Here is a 27,678-nt window from a genome sequence, read left to right as displayed (position 1 = left end):
CAATTAGTTTGGTCACTAAAGGGGAAAAATCTCTCCTGGCAAGCTTACTAACACAACCAAATTACTTCATACAGCTCTGCAGTAATATATACTTCTAAAATCTGAAAAGGACTCACCTTATCTCTAATGTGAATGTTTGTTAAGTACTCAGAAGGAACATGGAAATCTAGGGGGAAACAGAGGAGGATGAAAAAAAAAAACCAAAAAATTGGAAAACAATTGATTCTATCATCTGAGGAACTTCTTGTATATGTAAAAATTATAATATAATAAAGTTTAAACAGATTATCTAAAATATAAAATGATCTGACTGTCTATATCAAGGACAGTCTTTTAAACATAAACTTTAAAAATTCATACCAATATCTTGTGGTCGACAAGGCGAGGATGCCCACGGTGATGCAAATTTTGGGTATAGATTCCTGGGTTTATAAACAAAACAAGTACTTATTAAAAAAACAGAATTGTATAAATTAAATGGAAAAAATGGAACCATTGTTTTCCATAGTGTAAATACAGGGATCAGCTATAGCAACTTTAATTTTAGGTTGTTATGTTGTTGTAGTTTTGTGGTACAGTGCTAGAGTTGGAATTAAGTGTTAAGCAGAATTAAAGTTTATTTTATTACTTTTAATATATATAATATATTAATTTGGGGAAAATCTGAATAATGGAGTACCTAAAAAAACTCCAATATTTAGTTTGGGTAAATACATTAGCCCAGGAAAGGCAACTTGTTTTTATTAATTCCTGGCATGCATGTATATTTAAACTTAAAACCACATGAGTTTTCACAAATTGGGGTGAATAAATGAATTTCATCTTAAAAGATGAAACATTTATTGCTGCCCACACAACCACTGTGCTGGTTCATGAAGAACCAGTGCTTGCAGGGTTGGCAGCAGACGGCAGGCAGTAAGCAGTACTGAAGTAATCATTACTGCCCCCGTTCATTCTCTATTGGACTGCTGCAGGTGAGATAAGGAAAGCATTTCAGTGGGACGTTGAAGAGATAACTTTGACTTTAAGCAATTTGTATTTGGGTGCTGAAGAGCTAGCTGTTAAGTAAAATGCAACTTTTTTTTTTTTTTTTAATAAAAAGCCGCTGTAAGCACAAATTATTGGATAGCATTTGAAAAAGCATACAGCCTCAGTTTTTTCTGTTAACAAAAGCCCTGGTATTACAATTCACCGACATTGGTTCCTTTATAGAAAGTTGTCAGCAGATTGAATCTCTAGGTTTCTAGAAACTGTTATACCAAACACAAAGATGTTTAATATAGTATTTCTATTAGAAAAGATTATCACCTTTTTTCTATAAATCTGAAAAATTTATAGAAAAAGATTTAAAGGGCTTTTCACACACAGTAATGCAAAAAATGTTCAGCCATTGTAGTAAAGGTAAATAATTCTCATCAAAGTTTTTACAAAACAAAACTCTATCTTAATATACATGGCCATTTAACATAGATTTGTCCCAATACCATAGTAAAATACTTCACTTTTGCTAAAACTAAAAACTTTGAGGTCAAGTCGGGCCTTAAAAATTCAAGGCGAATGCTATTTTTATACAGTTATAAGCTTTTTACATTGTAAAATCAGGCACTACACAAGTACCTTTTCAAGGCAAAGTAATAATGTCCCCACACAATTGTCAGACTGACAACCCACTCTCTCGGTATGCAGGCATTATTAGGGAGGGGAAATAGAAACCAATGAACTTACTCTGGAGAGTTGAGATTGAGGCCTAGTGTTGTCAAGTCACTTCCTAATGCAAGATGTACCATCCCTGGATCTGTTTCAGCTGCCCTGATGAATGTTAACAAGCCAATCATGCCAAACTGATCCGTCACCATACCTTGAGGAATGTTGGTAACTCGGCCTGGACAAGACATAACAGTCACCATTAGAAACTATTACCAAAAGTCCTTGAGGTCTCCAATAAAAAGCAACAAATCAAGGTTTGTAAGATTTACAGAAAAAAAAAAAACAAATTGAAAAAACAAAAACAAACTGCCTCATTAAAAGCTGGTACCAAGGTGTTCTATAGCAGTGGTTGCCAACCTTTTCGGACCGATGGACCAGTAAATTTACCGGCTCCAGACCGCGCATTGCACCGAAATTTTTCTCACCACCGGTTGGCGACCGCTGTTCTATAGGGGCTTTATATACTATAACTAACATGGTTGGTTAAGGAAAATTAGTTACCGCTTTGTTTTTTTAAAAAGGCTATGAATATTCAATCTTAAAATTATAATTTATATATAACGTTAGCTTTCTAATGAGAGAAATGGATTTCTGAAAGGTAAAAGATCCCTTTTTTTAGCTTATTTTATCAAGAATCAGAGGTCACCTGAAGTCTGACAGTTGCAATGTTTATGAATTGCCTGACCTTGCACACTTTCTCCTAGACCCTTGTAGTACAAAATACTGTAACAAATTACAGCTCTATGGAGACTCTGCTATTATTATTATTATACAGTATTTATATAGCGCCATCATATTACGCAGCGCTGTACATAGTCCATAGTCATGTCACTAACTGTCCCTCAAAGGAGCTCACAATCTAATGTCCCTACCATAGTCATATGTGATTATTATAGTCTAAGGTCAATTGTTAGGGAGAAGCCAGTTAACCTAACTGCATGTTTTTGGGACAGGCAATATATTACGGGTTATCGTTAAATAAAAGTTCTAACTATTCAAACAGCTCACATCATCATTTAATATGTTTTCTTTACAGCAATGATTACAAATACATTACCATCAGGTAAAACCTGAATCCCTTTTTTCTGCTGGTTATTGTTTTGCGTTGTGGAGCTTTTATCTCCTGGAAATTTGGGTCCATCTGTGTTTGAGGCAGTCTTTCCTGGCGTATTTAAATTCTGGATATAAACAAATAAAATTAGAGTGGATTAAGGAGAAAATTGTGTAAAAATTTACCTATTTAAATATGAGATTTTTAACTTTCACAATATATGATATCTTTGTGTATCAATAATTATCAATGATATTCATGTCAAAGAAACTTGACAGTTTGGGGTCATGACTCCACTACCTTTGGTCACCATCTGACTAGGAACATGTTATCTTTTGCCCTTTCTGGTGGTAGGAGTTTAACCTAAAGTCAAGGTTATTCAAATCACATAACGTTACAGAAATAGTTAACATAATTAACAAAGGTTACCAGAAAGAAAGAAACTTTATGCAAGAAAATAAGAATCTGATAATAAATTACAACAGTGTACCCTACCATTTAAAAATTTGTCCCTGCCAAAAAGAATCAAATAAAAATGCTAAGAAAAGTATTACTTTGCTTTACGGCTTTCAGATTGCTGAAATGATTAATGCACAAGCAACTGACAACTCACCCTCAGCACACTCTTGGTGTAGGAATATGCTTACTGGTGGGGTCTGTTATTTTTAGGTAGAAATTTAAATAATCTGATGCTGAACCCATACCTTGGTTTTTGCATCAGAAGCTTGGTGAAGCTAATCTTCCAATAACTATTTAAAATACTACGGTTTTGCTAATGGAATTTCACCTGTTGTGGTCTTACATTTCCATGATCAGTACAAAAATATATGCAAAAAGGAAGTTTTTTTTTTTTTTTTGTAAGATCTTACACAAACATCACTGTTAAACGACTTACAGATTTGTTGTCATCATTACTCGATGTGGGATCTTTATAGCTGGAGCCTGGTAACGCAGGGAAATCCTCGTTGTGTATTGAGAAGTCCTGAGACTGCTCATTTGCTGGTTTTGTTACCATGCCAACTACAGATAGGAGAATAATAAAGTTACAATATTTACTGCTAAAGTAATCTTAAATTGTTAATCATTTGTCTCAGCTGTGCAAATAAATGAGTGAATGCTCAAAAAACAACAAAACACCTACATGATGACAGTTTTAACTTTTAAACATTTAAAGGAATACAGTGAATGTTCATTAGTTTACAAGAAAAGAAAAAGAAATATATAAATACAATAAAGGTTTTATGAATATGGAACTAGCGAATATATAAACAGATAACATTACATTGCATTGACCTAATACATTGTGTAACCTAATCACACAAAACAGGCCTTTGGATGCCAAGGGATACTGCATTTTATTTTATTACAAGACATGGCATCAGGCAAAGGCTTAAAGAGTTTTAAGAGACTTATAAAGCGTTCTGTATGCTTGCCAATTGTCCGAACTAGCTTTGCATAAAAAGTTTGATACGAAGCTGGGTACAAGGTTTAATGGTCAACAATACCAACAATACTAAACCATTAACTAAAAGTAATGCCAGCAGAAAATCCAAAGATTTTTTTTGTTTCCAATTCCAGCAATACAGGACACAGAGAAAAAAAAGTAATGGCTTACCATAAGGAGCCCTTCCAGCCAAAGGGTTTATTAAAGGAGTTGGATTACCACTTCCTTCCCTTCTATTTCGATCCGCTAGTGCTGGGAAATCCGAAAGGTCCAAGCCTGTCACATTTTCACTTCCATCTAAAAAATAAAAGGTAAATGAATCATTAACAAAGAAGACTAAAATGTATTAGAAACCAAAACACAACAAATAATTTTAAAGGGATAGTAAAAAGGAAACTGGCACAGCTGAATTGTGTATACATGTTTCCTAAATTCTCCACACAGACTTGAATGGAAACCAATTGTTATTACTTTTTGTTCAGCTTTTTTTACAGTTCCCCACCTGGGACTTCAAGACTCGGGTCTATGGAGATGGTTGGTTGCAAATGTCTGACACTGCAACAATGCTACTGCAAGCAAAAGCCTGAAAAAAAGTACCCATTCATTTCAATGTCAACCATTTGTTGCAAGATGTTTAAAGCGGGAGAACTGCTTTTAAAAGCCACTAGTGTTAACAAAGCCTTAATGTGAGAGCTCATTTACCCACAAAGGTATAACAATGCCACAAACAAACTGTTCACAAAAGTAGGATTACCAATTGACTATATACAATGTCACCTTCTACTAAAAATTCTTAAAATATTACAATTAACACCGTAACAAAGGAGCCCAGTGTCTTCAACATACAAAAGACAAAACCATATCATGCACCAGCAATCAGTTACTGTACTTTTTACAAAATACTGCCTAATGCCCCAATAGCCCATTGATGAGACAACATGGAGTTTATTTAATAAATTAGGGGACTGTTTAGCAAAATAAATGGTCAATGAACTTAGGAAATATGATATAACTGTGTACAAGTTGTGCTATTTTTTTTTACCCCTTTGTCCATATTTGTGTATTCAAACTTCATCACATGGGAAAAAAAAAGGATGACCCTTGACCTAAGGATCATTTCCTGCATGTATTCACACTAATATTTACAAGACCTAAAGCATACCATATAGTCTATATGTTCTGATACAACCTAGGTATATGGAGATCACCAATCATTGGAAAAATTCCAATATCACAAATTTCTGACACCATGAACACTATAGCCCCACCCTGTAAGCTTGATTGAAACTTTTCCTGACTGTGGTCTTTTTTGCACTGTACAGGGTAAAGCCTGGATGCATTTTTAAGAATGGAGCTAGAAACTCCTGTGCCCAAGCAGCTGAAGGGCTCATGAGAATTGGCAGCATAGGGAGATGTTGCAGAATACTGAACTTATTGCTAGAGGACATGTCGCACAACTAAATGTAGGTGTCTAACATAATCTATGAGTATTTGGTGCAGATTATGGCACAGGTTTACTCCAACAAGTTTTCGTCTGCTTTAAAAGCTAGCCTTTACATAATTGATGTACCCAAAATTAGAAAATGAATGTTTTTTTCTACAGCATGATGAATTCTAAATCTTAGGAGATAATTCAATAGCAGGCTTGTCTGGACTTAAATTGTTAAGCCCTTTATTAAACAATAATGGAATTATCACCCGATTCACTAGAGATTGATTGATTTTATTTAGCTTCTCAGATTTTCAATTACAAACTTAGACAAATTATGGCTATAATTAAATTAGTTGCTACCTAAGATGGAAGATACATCTATTCTCTTCATAACTATGTCAGGCTTAATCTACAGATTAATTTAATGTTTTTATTAATATATTATTTTAACCATCACTGTGGGTAAACGATATTTAAATTTGGATTTCTACAATAATCAGAAAAAAAAAACCTAAAAGAACAATTAGAGGTTTTGGTTAAAACAAATCCAAAAAACGTCTTACCTGTCCCATTAAAAATGTTACTCGATAAAGAATTGTTCAGACCGAACGCCTGATTTCTGTTCATACCAAACCCAGACATACTGTGTGGTCAAAGAAAGAAAGCCAATTATTAAAAACAAAAAACAAGAGGAACTCTGGGTACAAAAATGTTTATAAAGACATATCAATACCCAGAAAGGTTGTAAATCTACTTTGTGAGCACCACATGTCTTTACAATCCTAGATAAAATCTTGTAAAGAAAACTGTGGGGGCAACCCAACACACCCTCCCACTACCTGCTGCCTGAAGAGAGCTATAGGGGGGAGATATACCAGGTCAGTCACCTTTCACAAGGAACAATGATTAAACTCAAACTGAACAATCCTTTCAAGTTGAAGGATTGTTCTATAAAGGATTATTGCAAAGATCTGTAGGAAATGCATTAAGCACACCAAATTCTTTTTTGTATTTAGACACCAATATTTTATCCCAGAATTGAGCTTTAAAATATTGTAAAGCAAATAAAACACAAACATTTGATCAAAAGCAACAAAAAGTGTGATTCTATACAGTGGGACCGGTTCTTAAACTGGGAGCTTAAAGAGCAACTTATTTTCTATTTTATTGCAAAGGTTTGCAAATCAGACAGATTAAACGTTTGTAGTTTGGATTGCAGAGACCTGGCACGGAGAGTGGAACTATTTTAAAATAAAAAAAAAAACAATTGCAAACAGGCAGCGCTCGTTTGGAAAAGGGACAGCCAATGTCTCTTCTACAATAAAACCCACCTGTTTGCAATCTTCTGTTGAATGGACACTGAACTGCACCGTGTGCAGCTGTGTCCATACTCACTCAAGTGCCAGGCAGGGTTCTCCCCAGGGCCTTTTAGCTGGGCGCACCACCCGGCACTTTTCAGCACCCACCCGGCTGTTTTTGGGTGGTTACTAAAGAGTTTGGTCACAATACAGGGGCTGCCACCCACCTACAATTTCTTCCCACCCGGCTTAAAAAAAATTCTGGGTTGAGCACTGCCAGGAATAATTTACCTCCCACAGGCACATGCAGGAGTTAAGTCATTCTGGCCAGGCCAATAAAGGTAGTTGAAGACCCAAAGCCAGAAGACCAGGTCATTGCCAAAGATGGGGCGAAGGGACAGAAATTTAGTTTCACTTCAATTAACTGCAACAGCGTGCATCAGGTAAACAGGTAAAAGTGGCTATTTTTAGAAAATATCTTCCCCTCTTAAAATTCAGTAACTTACAGTATATCCCTATACATTTCCTCATACTTGCTAAAATAAATGCAGATTATATTTCTCCATAAAACATGCACCTAAAGAGATATTTAGGATTGTGTGTTTTTTTTTTTTTTTTTAGGCACAGTTACCCCCCAAAACATGCTTACCTGTTCACAGTAAAAGGTTGTCGGGATGGCGGTTGCTTTGGCATACATATTATGCTGGGTGAGCTTCTGTTTGGACTGCCTAACCCTGAACTGCTCATATTATTTGTCCTGCTTGGCATTCCAATGCCCTGTCCAACCTGGGAGTGGTTCATCATATTCCTGGGATTCATCGGCAAAATGCCCCTGAAAAACACCAGTTCTTACATGATTACATGCTCCATTCTTATATACAGGAATATAGAACAATAACTATTCAAAATTACATATACAGAATTTACTAGCTTGGTATTGTATTCAGAAGTAAATGATGATCAAGAAAAAAGCTCACATATATACATGGATCTTTTGATTCTAATTTTGCCTGCAAATATAATATTTACACATTATAAATATAAAAACATTTTTTTTTTTTTTTAAGTACCGGTAAAATAAACAGATGACAAATAATAATTGTTCTACTCAATCAGACAATACAACATTTTACCACTATTACCTGCTCGGAGATGGTGGCGTATGAAGTGACATTGTTGGTACCCCTGTGGTTGGCGTTACATGGTTTGGTAACTGAGTGCCTTGTGATAAGCTGCGATTTAGCTGAGGAGTATTGTTGCTCATCCCCCTCATTGGAAGGCCTAGTGCACCTATAAATAAAACAAAAAGGAACATGATTCAAATAAACACTACTAATATATGGTTTCTAAGTCAATACATATATGCATTAGGCTATTCCTACATATCATCATAATTACTATATGCACAAGGATGAGAAGGATAATAACAAGGATGAGTGTGGAGCATATAAAGTAAGTTACGTTAAAAAAAGAAAATACCCAGTGGAACACAGGGGAGGGGGTGGAATGGTTGGTAGAGGCTCCCAAAGAACAGTGCATAAACTTTATTACAACATAACAGTGAGAGGACCCTACCCATATCAGCTTATCAATTTGACATAAAGGGTACTGTAAACAAGACAATATTTTGTACCATACCAGATGACAAATTACAAATCAGTGGCAACAATTTAAAACTATAGAAAAGTTCAAAGTGTAGTAAAACAAAGTGTGTCTAATGAGGTGGGCTTGCAAGATTGTTTTAATGGCCTAATGGACAATGTCTCCTAAACAGCAAAGTAATATGGTTGGGTTTTTTTTAATGGGATTTATGGTTATAGAGAACTCTGAACCACATGTGAGAAGCTGATGAGAAATTCTGGATAGAAAAGTCTTGTTAGATGGTATAAAAAAAAACTATCACGTAAGTATTTGGATGTATCTACACGTAGAAAAATTTAAAAGAAATTTGAACTAAATTCTCTGTTAAAGTTTAAGATATGTTCAAGTTTAAGATATGATAAGACCCTTTAAAAGAATTTTAGTTTCTATCACACATGAAGAAACAACTTTATGTTTGTATTTTTCTTTGGTATTATTAAACATTAACAGAAAAGAAAATAGTGGGTCATAACTAGTCTGCAAAATTCTGCCAACAGAAATAGACTTCAGGGCATCCCATAAGAACTGATAAAAAATATCCAAACATGTCAACAAAAAATGTCATACTACTTCTATATACAATGCCTAATGAAGAATGGAGTTTAATGTTAAAACCTAACAATTCTTGTCCTGGTATATACATATTCCATATAATTGGTAACAATTTTTTTGTTGGGGTAGGAATAAACCCTCTAGATGTTTTTGTAAGTTCATTATTAAGGCTCATTTACATATCTAGAAAAAAAAGTCTACACTCATCTAGTTTTAAGAATTTTTAACAGAAGAAAAGGGAGTGATGTGAAGGAGTCATTAGGGTTTTGACAATAGTAATTGTAATTTAAGGTAGGGGGGTATAACAAGATTGTAAAAACAAAAATGATTTTATCTATTTAGGGAAATGAAACAACAGGAAAGCAGAAACAGAAAATAGACAAAAACATGATACAGTGGGGAAGTGAGAGTAGTAGCAAAAAACATAGGATCTGTTTCTACAAAGACATCATATTGAAAACCAAAACTAGGTAATGGGTTAGCCAAGACCATAGATTTATTTGGTCAGGAAGAATTTGTAGATGAGGGTGTCCAACATACAAAGACCAAAGAATTATCACACAACGCTTCAAATTAATGTAAAAGGGGCATAAATAATTGATTCACTACTTTAGTCCTGAACTAGGCACTTTCATACATATAATTATACAGTATTAATATAGCGCCAACATATTACGCAGCACTTTACAAAGTGCATAGTCATGTCACTATGCCGCTTATATCTGCCTCAGATCTTTTCTTCCTTTATGTCTTGGGCAGAAACTAAGGGAAAAGGGGCAGGACATCATACAATTAATTATACACATGTGGTCCTCAGCTAAGAGCTGGCAATTACACTAACAAAAAAGGTAAAAATGCTATTTCATGCTCCAGAGATACAACCACTGACCTAAAAAAGGCCTACAGAAGATATACAATAATCATGAAATCTACTACAGTTTGGGTAGTCCCAAGATTAAAACATGGGCACTAGGCTGTGCCTACACATCTCCAGAGGTTTTCTTCACAATCCGGAAACTAAATCCCATGGCACCCTGAACAAACTGTTCCTAATAGTGTCGGGATGGTTTGTCCTATCTTCCAGCATCATATTGGCAGAAGAATAACCTTATAGGTTATTAGAAAATGTATAGGTGGGGGTAGGGCAGCCTTTGCTACTGCTAACATGTTGGTATTTGCATACACCTAAGATTCAAACCTTACAGGATGCTGAGGAAGACATCTGAAGCCATATGTAGTCATAAAGATGCCTCCACTTTTGGAGGTTAAGAAAAGTAGTTCTGACACATGTCCAGTTTTTATTGAGAAGCAATTATCTAGTTGATAAATGACAAAGCAAAAACTGAGGTTGAAGCCCAACTAATCCCAAAATTGGATAAGCAAATTTTCAAAGAAATCATGTTGAAGAATTTAAGTTAAAAGATATTACCTTTTGGAAACTTAACAAAATAAAAAATTAAATTGTGTATCTATGTTTCGCTGCAGCTGTGCACCTATCTACATAGACCTTACATGCATTTTTCTGCCAACAGACTGAGGTCTTACATTTGTTTATAACTAACTCCTGCTTGTTTTACTTTGAGTGTCCCATGTTCACATATGTTTGACCTATGCTAATACCTTTGACCCCTAATTTTAGTGATGAGAGGAAATAAGGTACTCTGATGGATCATAAAAAAATAAAAAAAAAAAATAATCAGTCAGTAAACCACTTTGGTTCTTTTAACCGTTAATTCATTTATCAACCTGACGGATATTAAAATTTGCTATGTAAGTTTCATTGGAGTTTGCTTTAAGAAACGAAACTTACTTTGTTGCCCGTATAAACTAGCCCCAAATTGGGACAGTTGACCCGACGCTGATGGTGATGGAGATGCCAGTATCTGTAAGCAAGAAAAGAGGAGGGAAAAAAACACAGATCAGTGTAAACAATTCTCTAAAATACTGACATGCACATTACTAAATACTAATAAATATTTGGCGTTTATAGTTTATTGAAAATAAAACAAGGAACTGAAAGAACAGGGAAGAAAGGAAAAACTTACATCTTTATCCGGCCGATGCGGAAACATTGATGACTGGCTATAATACATATTCTCGTCATGGTAGTCACTTTCGACTCCTTCTACAAACTTCTTTCTTGAAGCACCAAACATGCTGTATGTCACCTGAAAATCAACATATTGCAGTTTGAAACTTCCTTAATGGATTGTGTTTACATGATACAGAACATACAATATTATACAAACAAAACTTGACTGACCATACAGGATGACAAAAGGAAGTGTATGTGGATTTAGTTGTAAAAACACAATAGGTTTTATAGAGATTATATACAGGTAGATCCACAAATATTTGGACACTCACACAAGAATCTAAAAATGCCAGCACAGTTCTGGAAAAAAATTCTTTGGCCAGATTAAACCAAAGCCAACCTCTACCAGAATGATGGCAAGAAAAATGTTTGGAGAAGGCTTTGAACAGATCATGATCCAAAGCATACCACATCATCTGTAAATCACAGGGGAGGCAGTGTGATGGCCTGGGCGTGCAAAGATTTCAGTGGTACTGGGTCACTAAAGTTTACTGATATGTAAACTCTGATATGTATAAAATCTGAGATGTACAGAGACAAATTGTCTGCTCAAATCCAGCCAAGTTGAATGGGGCCACGCTTCACAATACAGATGAATGAAGACCCAAAACATACAGCGAAAGCATCCCAAGAGTTTATTAAAGCAAAGCAACAGAATATTCTCCAATGACCTAGCCAGTCACCTGACCTCAGTTCAATCAAGCACACATTTCACTTCCTGAGTCCAAACTTCAGACAGAAAGACCCAAAAACAGCAACTAAAAGCCGCTGCAGTAAAGACTAAGCAAAGCATTTCAAAAGAGAAAACTGAGTGTCTGGTGATGTCAATGGGTTCAAGAGTTCTGGAAGTCATTGCCTGGAAAAGATTTTTAACTATATTAATTTGTCCAATTACATTTGAGCCCCTGATATGAGGAGATGTGTATAAAAATTACTAACATTTTTTTTTTACAATATTTTTATTCAACCCATAAAAGTCAAAAATCTGCACTCCAGCTGCATCTCAGTTGTTTTATTTCGATTCCATTGTGGTGATCTAAAGAATCAAAATTAGGAAAACTGTGTCTAAATATTTATGGACCTAACTGTACACTTATGGAATGAAAGTTATAGTAACTCTTTCTTCATTAGATGTAGAGACCACATTAATAGAATGCAGGACAATATTTCTAATGATAGGTAGTATGAGATGTAAATTATTTTATCTCCACGTTTCTGTAAACCTTAGAGAACCTTATAAGTTTATCAATTTTAAACCCTACCCAAATTACATTTGTTTGCTTACCAGCTAACATTCTTTTATCTTTTTACAGTTTTGACATCTCAATGTTGCTGATACTCTCCAGTGTTTTCCACCAACTTCCTGTTTTGTGCAACACATCATTGCTTTAAATTGCTTTCCTGATGGAAACAACATTGTACATCTCCACAGTGTGTGTCAGAATGGTTGTATTCGCCTATAGTCTTCACAAGGAGCACATGTGACAGGTAAACAATGCTGGAGTAAAATTATTGGGAAATTACTAGTTAAAAACTAGGGGTCTATTAAGAGCCACTTAGAAGTACAAGGTATAGCACAATCCGGGAAAAGAATCAAATCGGTTCCATGATGCACCATCACCATGTATACAACATTAGCTCACCCTTTTTCTTCCTACGTATAATAAATCAAAATGGACACCTCCTGATCTGTCTTGTTGCCTTCCCCACTTTTATTTTATACACCGAGGTGCAAAATGATATGAAACTTTAAAATATGCCTTGGAGTCAAAAGTTGTGTTCCAAAATGTTTCTAAACCCACCATCTATACTGGGCACACGGTACACACCATTCCCGGCTACTAAAACAATATTACAATTCAATCTTCCCACAACAATAATGTTAGCACAAAGATTATGCAGAAGCAATCCATTCAAATAATAAAGAGTGAAGTCCACTTCCTAGCATGTTTAATAAACAGAATTTGATTAACACAACACAAAAACCCAACAAGCACCTCCACAGATAATCTAAAGGAAAACACAGCAATGTAAGAACCAAACGCACAAAAGTATGCAATAGCACAATTTTCATAATATATACAAATCTGACATTCCCTGGTGGTAATCTACTACTGCTATTGAAACACATGGACCTGAAGGATTCCCCGTTTTATAAATGGAGCCCTACAAAGTAAACTTTGAGAGGATGGGTACCTTCCGCTATTAGAAGACCAGCAAACACACTAACAACACATTTTTATGTAATAAAAGAACTTATTCACATTAGAGTTGTCTTTCTGCCTTTTTAATTAAAGTGATCATTCCTAAATGTCAGAATATCCATTATTTTATTAAAGCCCAATAATATTAGTTGGGAAAAAAACTAATTATGCAGTCAGTCAATATAGGTACATAGACTTGCATTTTGGTATGTCAATGGTCCTTTTCAGCCAACGTATAAACAGACAGAGGATGCACGCTTATGCATGCTAAAACACATTTGTGCCTTGGGTAGTCAGTGCAACTGTTACATACTACTAAGAAGAAAAAGAAAACACATTTGTGTACATATAATGGAAGATAGTGGTATATGTAAGACCAAATAATACTTCAATGTCACAGCCCAATATTCCCATCATGGCAGTGTGGTCCTTTAGCTGGCACATACACCATTCGAATTGTTTTTTGTCTCCAGCCAGACACATTTATCACACCTTTACCAGAAAACCATGACTAAAAGGATTTAAAACAGAACATATAAAAGAGATTATGCCTGGAAAATAGTACTGGCTACAATATTTTGTCAACATGGAAAACTCTGCTGAATATTACATAAAAGAATCTCTGTCCTAGCCAGGACCTGTGCATATTTCCATGAACACTACTGAAATAAAATCATACACAGCAGATGTTATTTATCATACTGCTGCATTAAGGGTTAGATTTATTAAAAATGATGGAATGTAAAGTGTACCCCACATTATTTACTACATTCTAGGGAACAACTCAAAAGGGCACTATTGGCATGTAACATGACCACAAAATATACCAGAGGCACAAGTATAGAAAACCACAAACTCTCTGTAAAACCACTGTTAATGAAGTCCCCATCATCTAGCCAAATGCAGAATAAAAAATAAATAAGTATGTCACCATCACTATGATGTATTGTGTGGCTGGAGTATGTATTCAGTGATCTTAAACCAGTGTAAAAACAGATGACAAATGAATGGTCTTGATAAACAAATCAGTAAATGTTAACATTTCCACAGTTAACTTGGACTGCAAATCCATCCCTGCAGGTAGAACTATCATAGATTAAAGTGCTAGTCCTTGCTACGCTTTTTGTTCTAGCCTTCCCCAACATTTTTCTGAAAATATTGCCAATGAGACAATGAGTTTGAGGGGTTTATATGTTGAGTACCTATAAACTTTTATTTGAAACAATACACAATATAAGGCACTATATATGTCTGCACAAATTACACATTCCTGGACAGTATAAAGGCCCACCAAATACACCACAACGCTATCCATAAAACTGCAACATGAAACCACAGCTGCTGGTCACAATTAACATACCAGAAACATATTAAAAGGAAGGTAAATGTATCCGGCTGTAAATGAGGAAAGGGGGGGGGGATTTAAAAAAATGCTTTTTTTTTTTTAGGTAAGAACAAGCAGGAGATCATTTACACAGTGGCTGACTTATTCCAGTATTTTGGTAGGCTGCTTGCGTCTAAAACACAGCCAGACACAGCCATAAATGTATGGCCATAACAATGTCTTACCTTCATACACAAGAAAACTAGGCCTAAGCCCTTTTTTCCAATGAAAAACTAACTGTAAAAAAAAGCATTTCAAGTGACAAAATAAAACTTGTGAGTGCAAAAAATATTGGTCATTTATTTTTAAAAAGGAAGAATAAAAAACTAAGGCTTACTCCTAACAACCAGGTACCTGCTTTAACGTTCCATGTGACATTTAGAAAATTAAACTGGACCCCATACATTTAAGGACCCCAATAAAAATTTGCAGCACCAGTGTCTAAATTCCACAACATCTACATGGGTTCAGGCCATATCCTTTTCACTTTTCACTGCATATGCATGGAGAATTTATGACCCGTGTATACTACAGAATGAAAAATAAAGACCCACGTACACTTACAGAGCTTTAAACTAAACAAATGGTCAGTGCCCACACAAACATTCTAGGTTCTTCTGTAAACCTACAAAATAAACACAAGCCATTCTTATGGGAAAATGTTCAAGACTACTAGTCCACATCAGAGCATGCGAGATACACGGCACAGAGATTCAAAGGGCAAAGTATAAAACACAAATCTGGCTTAAGAGAATGTTGGCCTTGTTTAACACGGCCATATGGAATTTACAAAACAGGATTTCTTCATACAAGGTAAACCAATTCTTTATGATCCAGATATGTTCTTGATTTAACATTTACATTTCAAACAGAAATAAAGTCAGAATGGATTTGCTGTTCTGTATACAGGAATCTTGGACAGAAACTTCTGGAAAGATCACAACTGCCTCAGTTTTACCTGTAACATGGACACATAGTCAGAGAAAAGTGACAAGATTTTCTAAACCTTCCCCACTCTGGACGGAGTTCCACTTCAACATGCAGCATCATCCAGTGACCTGGGAGAAGCTGATGCAGGCAATGCAGTTTTTCACACTGGTTTTAAAGAAATAATTAGGTAATTAGGGGGAAATGGGGCTATTATGTTAGAAAGAACCAAACATTCTGCAGCAAAACCCTTAATGTAACTATACAAATTCAATAAAGAAAAATGGATATGAAGCACAATCAAAGTTTGGAAGGTTGGTTGCTAACTTCAGTACCAGACAAAAAGCATAAATGAAGAGCTAGCACATATCACTGGGGATTTACTGGGGACATAAGTTCCATTTTACAGACATGAATGCCGAGACCTGGAAGCTATTCATAAAATGTACCACCCTGGCAAGACCAACCAACTGTATTTATGTGCACCAAGGTACAATTCAAGCTTTGTTTTATTATTCACATAAATTTGTACAGCTGTTTGTAACACATTTGGGAAAGGAGCCCGTAATATTAATAAAGAAGACCTGACATTGTTAAATTGTTTAAGGCACAACTGATTTTACCCTCAAAACTTTTACATCCCCTGCCCTACCAACTCATGTATTACCCCTTGTGACATTATAACCAGGCTTGTAAAATTTCTGGAAGGTGAAGTTGCTAGCAGGTCAGATCCTACTGATCCAGAACTCTCCCCTAGGCATCAAAAACTGATTTCAAACAGCCCAATCTTCATTGCAGGCCATAATTACAAACAATAAATAATAAAGTGACAGACATTAACATTAAGTAGCAGGCAGGCTAGTCACCACTGGAGAAATCTTTAAACTGTGAATGTGGTGATTGGTAAAGAAGTGAGGAACCTGCTAACAAAAGAAAAGCTCTTTCATTAACATTCCACTGCGGATCTAAAAAAAAACAACAACTCTCCCAAAGTAAAATGCAACACTGCAGGTAAGACTGGAGTTCAGCATCGAACATTCCAAAGTGTTTTCCCATCTTCACACCACAGAAGAGAAAACCTGCACCCCTTGTGATCATGATACATACATGAACCAACTTTGATGCTATGCATACACCAACTGTGTGCAGTTTTTTGTTTTCTTCACTTTTCAAAGCAGGAGCCACAAATTACATAAGGACAATTATAGCAGTAATGGAATTAGCTCTAGGAAAAAAATCTTAACAGCTAAAAAAAATGTTTTATAATATATTTAAACATTTATAGCAATCTACTGCGTTTTGTCTTTCTTAATCTTATAATAGGTGTCTAAAAAAGTGTAAAATATGCATCTATTTCTGAACCACTACGGCACGTTACACATTGTGTACATAGACACTGCACACATCAGCACTGTGAATAAAGATGCAGGGTTTTTATAGACATAAAGCACAATGGCAGTGTGAACACAATACTCTTGGGTTGCTTACAAAGGACCTGTCAGAACAAAAATATGGGAGCTAGCAGACTCCATTCCTGTCATATTTATCCTTCTTTCACTAATCATGACCTGGAACATGTCCATATCAGGTATCAGGACATGGAATATGCAATATTTTTCCAGATTAGCAACACAATAAGCATGGAAACAAGGATGACCTGGTGTTCACATACACTGGAGAGGGCCTGGACAGGATTGTTCATTTCTTGATAACCCAACTTTAATCACTTAAATGTGAAACAATTCAAAGTTGATCTGTCCTGAGAAAAATATTGAGCAAGCCACTGCTGATGTGCATTGAAGTCTGCCAGAGTGCTTACACAATTGTTTCAGAATTAGCCACCAAGGAGAGTTATGCAGATAAAGTTAGAAGTCGTTCTTTGCAAAGCCTGTGGCAATAGCTTTGACAGCCAGACAAAAAGCATTTTCTGTTGAAAAGGTCTTCAATATCTGCCTTTATGTGTTTTCTTGAATGCATAGCAGAAGTGTTGATGCACTTATGTACAATAAAAAATGTAGTCAGCCCATCCTGGCAGCTTCCTATATGAAACTATGGGCCACATCCAAAATTACACCTACATGCAGTCCGTCAATAACAGTCAAAGCACATTTGTATGTTTTGGGTAGAATGAGGATGGGTGAAAAGCTTTATTAGCCTTTTAATGCTGTCTGTGCCCTTATTGGAAAGATTCATTCTCACAATATGTACTAATACTATTGCTTCTGGCAGCGAAAAGTGTGTGTGTGTGTGTGTGTGTGTGTGTGTGTGTGTGTGTGTGTGTGTGTGTGTGTGTGTGTGTGTCAGGACAAAATAGTAATGTTGGTTTTAGATACACATCAAGAGAAACACATCAAAGCTTAATTTCAGCAGTTCTAGTAACTATTTTTTCACCTTTTAGAATAAACTGTTTACATCATATGAATAAATGATGACTGCTATACAGCCCTCCAATGTGTTTGTTCCAACATCTGTAACTGTTACTCACTGCAAAGTACAACAGGTTTTCTGGCAGGATCAGCAGGTAAACATTTTACCATGGGGCAAAGAAAACCCAAAACTGCTATTTGTATGCTAATGACAGATCACATGATATATGTAATTTATTTTTGCCCACAGTCACACTTTAAGCTGCCAAGGAGAGTAGCAGACCTTCATAACTCTCGGGTAGGTATACAGATCTGGGAGCTCAGGAGACATTTGAAAATGTTATCTGTTTAAAAAATTCAGAACTAAAACTCATTTACTGCCTTGTAATTTGATCATTCTTTCAAATGTCTCGATAAATATACTTTTTGTTTTCAGAATGCAGTTAATAAATGCATGAGAATTTTACAGGGCATTTATAATTTACTTCTTATTAAATTAAAGAAATAAAAAGTTACTTAGTAGTACTGGTAATAAAATCAGGTTTTATAACTTTAAAGAAAAGGTGCATGCTAAAACAAAAAGTATAATTGACCTCTCACTTATTACCCAATGCTTCCAGTGACCAGTACAATCCTGTGCCATGTGATGGATCCATCTGTTTAGGTACGTCTGACCCGTGCCCCCTGTGCATCTAACGGGCCCATTCCAGGGAAGCCCTTGGCCCTGAGCGTAGTGCACAGAGATGTGCTATAAGAGAAGATGTCCCTTAAAGTCAAATAAACTTAAATAGGAAAAAAATGATCAGCTCATTATCGCAGAAGGGCCAAGTATAGTTTCCATTTCACATAGTATGGAAAATGTGCACAGAGCCGCACTATATCTGAGCAATGTTCATTAACATATTTTGTTATCTTCAACTTAGTTCTTTTTTAAGGAGCAAGAGAACGGTCAAAAGAAATTGTTTTGGTTGCAATAATACCAGTAGGAGATGCCCAGTTTTTCCACGATTCCCCTTTGCAACCTGCCTGCATATTATATGAGGTGTATCTGCTAGCTGTTAGAAATGGTTTATGAAGAAGCGCAACACTGCACAGTAGGAGATCCTTGCAAAACAGATGCGTTAGGCTTCTTTAGTCAGGCAGATTGAAGAGTATTTTCTGTTCTGGATTAAAAGCAACAAAAAACTGTGTATCCTTACTAACTGGCAGGTCAGTTACCATTCATGCATTGGGCTAAATTCAGAATGAATGGCTCTGTACTGCATGCATTGTACTAATACAATCTTAATCTGGCCTTAAGGCAGAACAAGCATCGATGCACAAAGCAGACTGGTCCCTTCAGTCAAACCTGCACCCAGTGCAGGCTTTAAAGCTGGCCATTGCCAACTGGGGAGCAGTTTAGCTGTTTTGTCATAACATTTCTATATGTTGCTTCATGTTGAAGTAGATATTGTCCTATTTGAAGAAATGAACACACACTAGGTATAAAGTATTTTAAGTGCTTACATCTTTTCCCTTTAAATCAAATAACATTTTTAAGCTAGCTTTACATATAATTTTCTCTAATATGTTCAGTAAAAGACTGGACTTTGCTGACTGTCATACTTCTACAACCACTTGCTCATTTCCACCCAACAACCTGCACAGAAAGCTAGAAATTTATTTCAAGCGATGCCTTGGACTTTCATATTGTAATACCCGATTGCAGCCTTTTTTCATCTCATCCCCTAAACTCTTTGCTAATAAATGACTGGTAGAGATCTCTAAAACCTGAAAAGAAGCTTCAACTGAAAAAATAAATGTGTAAGAACTAAGGATTAAATTATGGAAAGCTGAGCGACCGCAAAGATCACGTCCATAACAAATAACTTTATTTGAAAGCTAATGTCTAGTTACCTGCATTCAGGAAATCAGAGTTATTAAATGAATTAATCTCAACAAAATAAGCTGTGTAAATTTTCACTTCTATTATTCATGTCGCATAAAATAGAGAATCAAGAATCTGCTTTTCACATGATTAAATAACAGAGTTAAACATTCACTTATTTACTAAATCAGCCTCACCATTTTTTCCCAATTGGGCTGCTGAAATCAAAATCAAGCTATGCATCACCCTCTATCTGTGCAATACAGATGTGTAAATCACACGACTGTGATTTCATTATGATCATTTGGCTAAATGTTTCTATATGCTGAGGGATAGAAACATGGCAGAGCTTCCAATGCAGGTAAGGTGCACTAACTCAGTGTGGCATCTCTCCCCCTTCCTAATACACTCCATAAAAGTACCTGGGGTAGGGGCGAGTTAGATACTTTGACTTTCATAGTGCAGCACATGACATTATCCTCCTGCAACAAGATAAATGATGAGCAGCCTAAATCTGGCTAGAAGATACACTACAGAACCATGTTCTTGTGGGATATCTGCTGCACAACATTCCTCAAAGTCTCAGGCATTAGGGGGAGGGAGGCAGGAAATGGGAAGCATATTTTCATTTTATTTTTACAGTTTCATCCAGAAACTTGGAATGGGGTTGGGAGACTATTTTAATATGCAGTCATGGAGACGAGTGGTCCACTTTAAGTCACCAAACAATTTACACAATGTGTGCAGGTGGAAAGCATTTTGTAAGAAAAATGTTCCTGTGGTGTGTTATGGATTGGACATTTTGCAGATGCCCTCCATAGCTATCTCCTGGTGGTGGTGCTGGGTACCACTTGTTATGGAGGTCGCCTGACATGTACATAGTACTGTACACAAAAGCTAAACAAATTCTCAAAATAATGAATCTGCCTTATTTACCTCTACACATGGACTTGAGTGTCACCAATCTCTCCAATCTCTGAAGTTCTAAAAAATGACAATGCATTTGTTACTCCATTAAATGATAAAATATTAAAAAGTCAAAATGTGTTCAGTAAACAATAACTTGTAGACTAAACATATATTGGGAATAAGAAAAAAATAAATACTCAAGTTCTAAAACACAGACAGCTTGTATAACGAGTAACATTGGCTATCTTATATCACATGATCAGCAGCAATGTGATTTATGAAAATATGCTTGCAGCACTTACTAAACGCAGATATACTTTGGTCTGCTATGAATGCTTATATAAAAAGAACACGGCACCCCCCTTGTATTTACACAAAAAGCAAAGATCAGCAGAAAAGTGTGTTTAATGTTTATATATCTGTATCATTTATCTGTAAAATACCCAAATGCCTACACGTCATATTTCAACATTCATTTTCTGTGTTTTAAACCTTCTTTTACTGAAAGAAGATCCTGCACGGAAAGCCCTTCTTTGGGCACTTCCTGTTATAGGGAGCTGAGTGGTGACAACAGAGGTACAATACACACAATGCAGGCATGGGCCAACCTGAGGAATGGCATGCAGGGATAGATGGAGTGCGTACATACAGACACAAAGTGGCTGCAGGAGATCATCAGGACAATAAGTGGCTTAGAATAAAGGAGAATAGTTGAGGGCACCCTGTGCTTTGGTGAATACAATGTATTTCCGGCATATTATGTACAAGAATATCAAGTTCCCGGTGTGCTGATCAGGCCATGTAGAGATGGGAGATCAGACAATATGAATGTGATATAATCATGGTGACTATATAGCCATGGATATTAGATGAGCCTGTAATGGCCATATTATGATAATTGCCTTCCATCACACAACATGGGAATATCTGAATAGAAATGACACACCAGGCCACAGCTCCCATCTTTGGCTGATATAATGCATGCATGGCCTGACCCATCAGCCCACACACAGGAGATGACAGCTGAGGATGCAGGGAGACCCCCCATGGCTGCACCTGAACATCCCAGGAAAGGCCGGCGTCTGATCCTGCACCGCTAGGCCTACACCGAGCCTGCGCTCTGGACTAATGGCGCCCCCGGCTCCTCCAGCCTCAGCACATCGCCCTCCCTGCATCACCCCGCTGCTCGCCTCTCCTCCTACAGCCAATCTCAACTCGCTCCCCGGCCAGAGGCAGACAAAAGCCGCGGCGGCGGGCGCTCAGGCCTATCCCCTCTTCCGGCCGCCGAAACTCCATTTTTTTCCTCCCAGACTTTCCCCTGTGGAGAAGCGGCTCAGGGCGACCGGGAAGAGGATTCTAGGTGACGGGGGATATAAATAAAAACACTCACCGCATGAATTTTCTTGTCTCGCAGAAGCAAGATGGCTGTGTTTCCAACCCGGAGGATGCTGGGTGGCTGACCTTTCCCCTTTGACCCTCCGCCGTGACCCTCTTTCTCCTTCTCCTCCCTCCCTGACAACGGCAGCTGGTAACCAGGAAGCGGTCAGGGGCCTAGCGGCCTGCTTGTCAGGGCTGAGCGCCTCCTCCTCTCCGGTGCTCGGGGATTCCCCTCCCCTGTGTGAGTGCGGCGGGAGGAGGAGGAGGAAGCTGCTGTTTTGGCGGCTTCATTCACAGGCCGAAGGGTGGAAACTCGGCTCGCTGTGTGATAATATGTACAGGCTGTCGCTCTCTTCCCCTCTGCCATTATATTACGGTTTTTTGTTCTATCATCCCTTTAATAACTTCACCTGTTTACTAAAACACAATAAATCTGAATAAACAAACTTATTTCCATACCTTTAAGCAAACGTCAAGATATGTGTCCGGCACCGTCTACTTCCATTTCCATTCCCAGCTTCCTGAGTAATCTGCCAAGCAGGAAGTAGCATGTGTAAGGGCAAATGTTTTCCCCCCACAGGTTACCAACCATTTCCTAGGGAGCAAAGTGAATTTAAAGTATCCCTATATACATAAATGTAACACATTTCTGTTTACCAGCACTAAGGCCTTCTGTCCACTAATACAGTACAATAATACACGTAATATTGCAATGTACTCCACATACATTGGGGTGCTGGGATGCCATTCTGTGCCCTCACCTGTGCATTACAAATGCTGCATGCAATATATTTTTGTGTGATGTGCCAAGCTGGGCAGCCCTTCTAATAAATTGGCTGCTGTGCATATTCATTGCAAAGTGTGTATTTGTAAACCGCATATATCTAATAGGAATAGGCCCGTAGATGTTGTGGCTGCATTACATTTATTGCAAGAATAGGAAAACACTTGTGAATCTTTCCAGTGTCCTTGTCACTTCCTGTGAGCTAAACTGTGGACATAAAGGGACAGAAAGATAAATAAAGGAAACAAATGCATTCATGTTATTAAAGGACTGGTAAAGAGCACTCTATATTATTTTTGTATTAGGTTTAGTTGCCCTTTAAAGCAAACCTATCACCACAAATATTATTTTTATTATTATTAATAAACAGTATTTATAAAGCGCCAACATATTACACAGCGCTGTACATAAAATAGGGGTTCCAAATGACAGATACAGACAGTGATACAGTAGGAGGAGAAGACCCTGCCCAGAAGAGCTTACAATTCTTACTTAATATAGAAGGATAGATAAGCCCTCTATATAAGGTAAAAATGTCTTTTTTTTCATTATTTAAAAAAAGATAAGCCCCTCCCCTTCTGTCTTTACAGCCATGACGGTAAAGGCCTCACAAATCCCAGGAGGCTTCAGGCTGCTCCTACTGCACATGCACAAACACTAAGCATGTACATAAGAAGCTTTTCAGTCATTGAAAAAAAAAACAGTGCCGATCTCATACATGCTCAGTGAAATCGGCATTTTTTTTACAACTACAGCAGGCTACTTCACCTGATCTCGCGCCTGCCCAATGCGGGTGACCAGAAGACAGAAAAAGAAGGAAAAAGATGGCAGCACCTGGCGCTTCCTCCACACCAGGACAAAGCAAGAAACCAGGACAACGTGGGACCGTTTGGTAGACAGCTGCAGAGGCATCTAGGGAGGTCATTGTTACAGAAAGGGACAGGCAGTGCCACTTTGGCAAGAATTCTTCTTACCTGCCTGATCACACTTAAGCTGCACATTTGCATTCCCAGGGTCCCCTGTTGGTGTCGAAAATAATTCCTAGGAGTTACATCATACTGGCCAATCAAGTTAGCCAACAATTGCAGTCAGGAAGAAGATGGATGTGCCCTGCTAGGGAATGGGACAGATGAGTATTGCAGAGTTTAGTTCTGCTATAATTAGTGTGCACTACTTTGTTAAAAACAAATCTTTAAACTGATAAAAAAAAAAAAAAGAAATGTTGGGGAACCAATAAATGGTATTGTTTATAAAATACCAGCAAAACTGAATTCATACATAAAGTTTGTTGTTAAAACCATTAGTCATTAGTACATTACTGTTTGAACAGGTCTCAAATCATTTACTTGCAGTTGACGTGTTTCGCAGATATATGTTCTGCTTCCTCAGGACTTACATTTGAGGCCATGCAGTTTTCTTAATGCCATCCAGACCTGGAACCTGGAAAGAATATGTTCCCTTCCTGATGGTAAGTACAGGGTAACAACATCTGCGAATCAGCAGGAGTGGAAAGCAAACTAGAACCCAACGAGGTCCAAAATTATTGTAATCAACCTAATTGAAAAATTGGCAAAAATTTCTGTGACTAAGTAGAAAAAACCTCCAGGGATATGTCGGTGCAGTTCCGTCTGGCTGAGGAAGCAGAATATATATCTGAAACGCGTTGATTAGAGACCTGTTTGAACAGAAATGTGCCAATGACTAATGGTTTTAAAAACAAACTTTATGTGAATTAATGAATGAATTAAAAATTTGCTGGTATTTTATAACTAGTACAAATTTTTCAAACCTTGGTCCTGTTAAAGTCTCGCTTTTTGTGGGTTTTCACACATTTCCTTTGTGAGTTAAGTAGTAATTGCAAGGTTTTAACAAAGGGGGAGGGAGGTCACAGTAAATATGGAAACCTTAAGTGCATGATCAACTTAATAAAAAAGAGTTTGCAGGATTCCATAGAGACTATTTGGAATGCACATTAGCAGACAGCATCCTCCTCAACTTCCCATAGCAAGGTGTGTTCCAAGAAGTGTTCCTTTTTGTCCTCCTTTATCGATATCTAAAGGATGTATGCAATGTCACCAATCTGGTAGTTATGAGTTCACAACTGCCCATCCATTCTTCCTTATAGACCTTTCCAAAAACATGCAGTTAGGTTAATTGGCTTCCCCCCCAAACTGGCCTTAGACTGTATTAAAGACATATAGAGGTAGGGACAATAATTTGTGAGCCCGTTTGAGGGACAGTTAGTGATATGACTGTAGACTTTGTACAGCGTTGCGTAATATGTCGGTGCTAAAATCATACTGTGTAGTAATAATAATATACCTCTAAAATAAGCCTCTTGGGAAGTTCCATACTTGGGCATTAGGATCCAGATTTATTATCCCCTAAAAGTAGATGTTTTTGTTGGAGAAAAATCTGTTTTCTTATGCTCTAGCTGGTATATTTCTGTTTAGTGTTTACTTCAATCTCCCTGTTTATGCTTCTGTTAGCCATGTATTTGGCCTTGTTCCTAGAAGATGGTGCCAGGTCTGTTAGAAAGCACACAGTACATTCCGTGCAGAACCAACATCCCAAACATTTGATGCAAGACCAGAGAGATCTTTTTCTGAGCAAATGTGAAAGGAAGCCTTCACAACCCGATTGATTCTTTTTTAAAAATGTGTTCTATGGCGCTTACTTTCTCCTTCCTTTCTGTGGTGTTTAAGGGCATCATTTTTTATATTTGTTCTCTGTGTTCTCTGAGCATTCTAGGAGTTATATTTGCAGGATGGATGGATTGCACTTCTCTAGACAAATCCAAGTACAAAGCAACGCAAAGATCAAAAATTATCGCACTTGCACAGACAGACCAGACATTTTATTGTGGCTAAGGGTCTTTCAAGAAAATATATCACTCAGCACTACAGAAAAAGTAGCTCAAGATCACCTTCAAAACACTGATATTCCCTTTCCAGGTCATATATTAGGGACCATCATTCATGGTTGCTGTATCTTTCCCTACTATTTATGTCAGTGTGTTCAAATTGTTTTCTGGATGCTACTAACAATAGAGAAGCAGATAGTTAGGTGGTCCAATTTATGAAACAACTACTGCAAGAATCATTTGTTGTGGCAAAACTCAAGCCTTCACCTGTACAGCAGCATACAGGTCTACATACCGTTTCAGCTATGGTTACAACCTATGGTATGTTTCCTCCACCTTTTAGTGGAGAAAGGCCATGTCAATCTCACTCAAAATTTCATTAGGGGCTTACATAAATGCTACCAGGACACCATTTTTTTTCCCAAGACAAAATACTAGTAATCAGAAGGGATATCCCGAGCCTTCAATGTCAATGACTTCCCTTATGTTCTATCAGTGAGAGTAATAGTTGCCCTGACTGGGAAATGTGAAAAAAAGTAGGATCTAAGTCAAGCATTTTGTGTCACCCCTATGATGATAAACAGCTTATAGTGACAGAAGAGAGAATCCAGGATCCTAAAATATCCAGGAGAATTATCTGTTTAGGCTACATCTGGACACCAGCAACTGGGTCCTACCCCTGAAGGCATTTAAGGGCATTGTCCACTGCAAGATCAAACCAGATGTGGATCTGTTCTTCCTACAAGTTAATCACAAACTTCCATTCATCACGTTGATGTGAATGGTGCAGTGATAACTTCTTTACAAGTACCATCCACAAATTTTTGAAGACACTTTTTAGGGAAGAGATTTGGGTTCTGGCTGTGGTTTATTAGAGGGCCAATGCCATCTAAAATCTATTGTCACAGGGGCCATTTCTCTCTCTATCAGTTATACCTAATGGCCTTGTAAGCGGAAAAGGCTGGCTTTCTTAAGGTGTTTGTAAAAGTTTAAAAAACTAAGTTTAAAAAAAAAACAATTTTAGGCATGAAAACTTACTTACAATCCTAAAACTGAACATATTTTCTAAAGCAAAAAAACTGAAAATAGCCCATAAAAACCTTTTGTAATTCTGTGTAAAACACTTGGTGACTATTGCCAAGTTATTAATTGTTCTGTTCTGAAAAAGTCTCCATGTTTTCTCTATTCATATTTGGTTTTTAAGGTTTGTGAGATTGTGCTGATGGAAGATGTCATCTTTAGCTTGTACCCAGAACAAATTCTTACAAATCTGGTTTCCTTGGCAACAGTTTTTGGAGACGTCAGAGTACAGACTCTACCTGGACCCTATCTAATGTTAGTTTGTATAAATACTATTTATTGCAATACCTCTGGATTGAAAGTGGCTGTGTGTTAGAATGTAACTTTGTTTGCGCTCAATGTCCTCTATACTTATAATTACCATGTTGGGATTGTTTTCATTGTTGTTTCTTTGTTTGCCTTTAAATAAAGAATAGTATAAAAAAAGGAATAGTGTGGAATGTATTGATAGTTGTATATCTGTCATACAATATGTGAAACTGTTTTTCAAAGCTAAATGTTCTGTAAAAGAACACACAAAAATAATTTTAGTGCATATAGTCCCGATGCAATAATCTTTTTTTTTTAACCAAAATTTAAAGGATGAATAAAAAGATACCTAATATGTCAAACATTAAAACTGCATGTAACACTGCAAAGCAACTGCGAAAAAATTAAGACTTACGAATTAGGTCTGTTTGATATTTTTAAAATATTT

At 36.9% G+C, this 27,678-nt stretch overlaps 1 protein-coding gene across 6 annotated transcripts in view; it reads right to left on the bottom strand.

Annotated features, from left to right (window-relative positions):
- CNOT2 (CCR4-NOT transcription complex subunit 2) overlaps nt 1-22,809 on the bottom strand; it is a 29,619-nt gene extending 6,810 nt beyond the window's left edge. Inside the window, exons 1-13 of one of the 6 annotated variants that reach the window (XM_072401359.1) lie at nt 22,714-22,787; nt 20,905-20,952; nt 11,171-11,293; nt 10,936-11,008; nt 8,075-8,222; nt 7,582-7,764; nt 6,198-6,277; nt 4,374-4,499; nt 3,654-3,778; nt 2,765-2,885; nt 1,726-1,882; nt 361-422; nt 117-166 (exon numbers count right to left, since the gene is read on the bottom strand). In XM_072401359.1, the coding sequence (XP_072257460.1) occupies nt 117-166; nt 361-422; nt 1,726-1,882; nt 2,765-2,885; nt 3,654-3,778; nt 4,374-4,499; nt 6,198-6,277; nt 7,582-7,764; nt 8,075-8,222; nt 10,936-11,008; nt 11,171-11,281 (1,236 nt within the window). In that variant the 5' untranslated portion in view covers nt 11,282-11,293; nt 20,905-20,952; nt 22,714-22,787. Of the gene's footprint in view, nt 1-116; nt 167-360; nt 423-1,725; nt 1,883-2,764; nt 2,886-3,653; nt 3,779-4,373; nt 4,500-6,197; nt 6,278-7,581; nt 7,765-8,074; nt 8,223-10,935; nt 11,009-11,170; nt 11,294-20,904; nt 20,953-22,267; nt 22,445-22,713 lie in introns of those variants that run through there. The other 5 variants (XM_072401358.1, XM_072401363.1, XM_072401362.1 and 2 more) reach the window with 5 other exon arrangements.
- Between the last annotated feature and the right edge of the window lie 4,869 nt (nt 22,810-27,678).

The sequence above is a fragment of the Pyxicephalus adspersus genome, chromosome 2, assembly GCF_032062135.1.
Source record: "Pyxicephalus adspersus chromosome 2, UCB_Pads_2.0, whole genome shotgun sequence".
Classification (NCBI taxonomy): Eukaryota; Metazoa; Chordata; class Amphibia; order Anura; family Pyxicephalidae; genus Pyxicephalus; species Pyxicephalus adspersus.
This window is presented reverse-complemented; position numbering and strand designations above follow the sequence as displayed.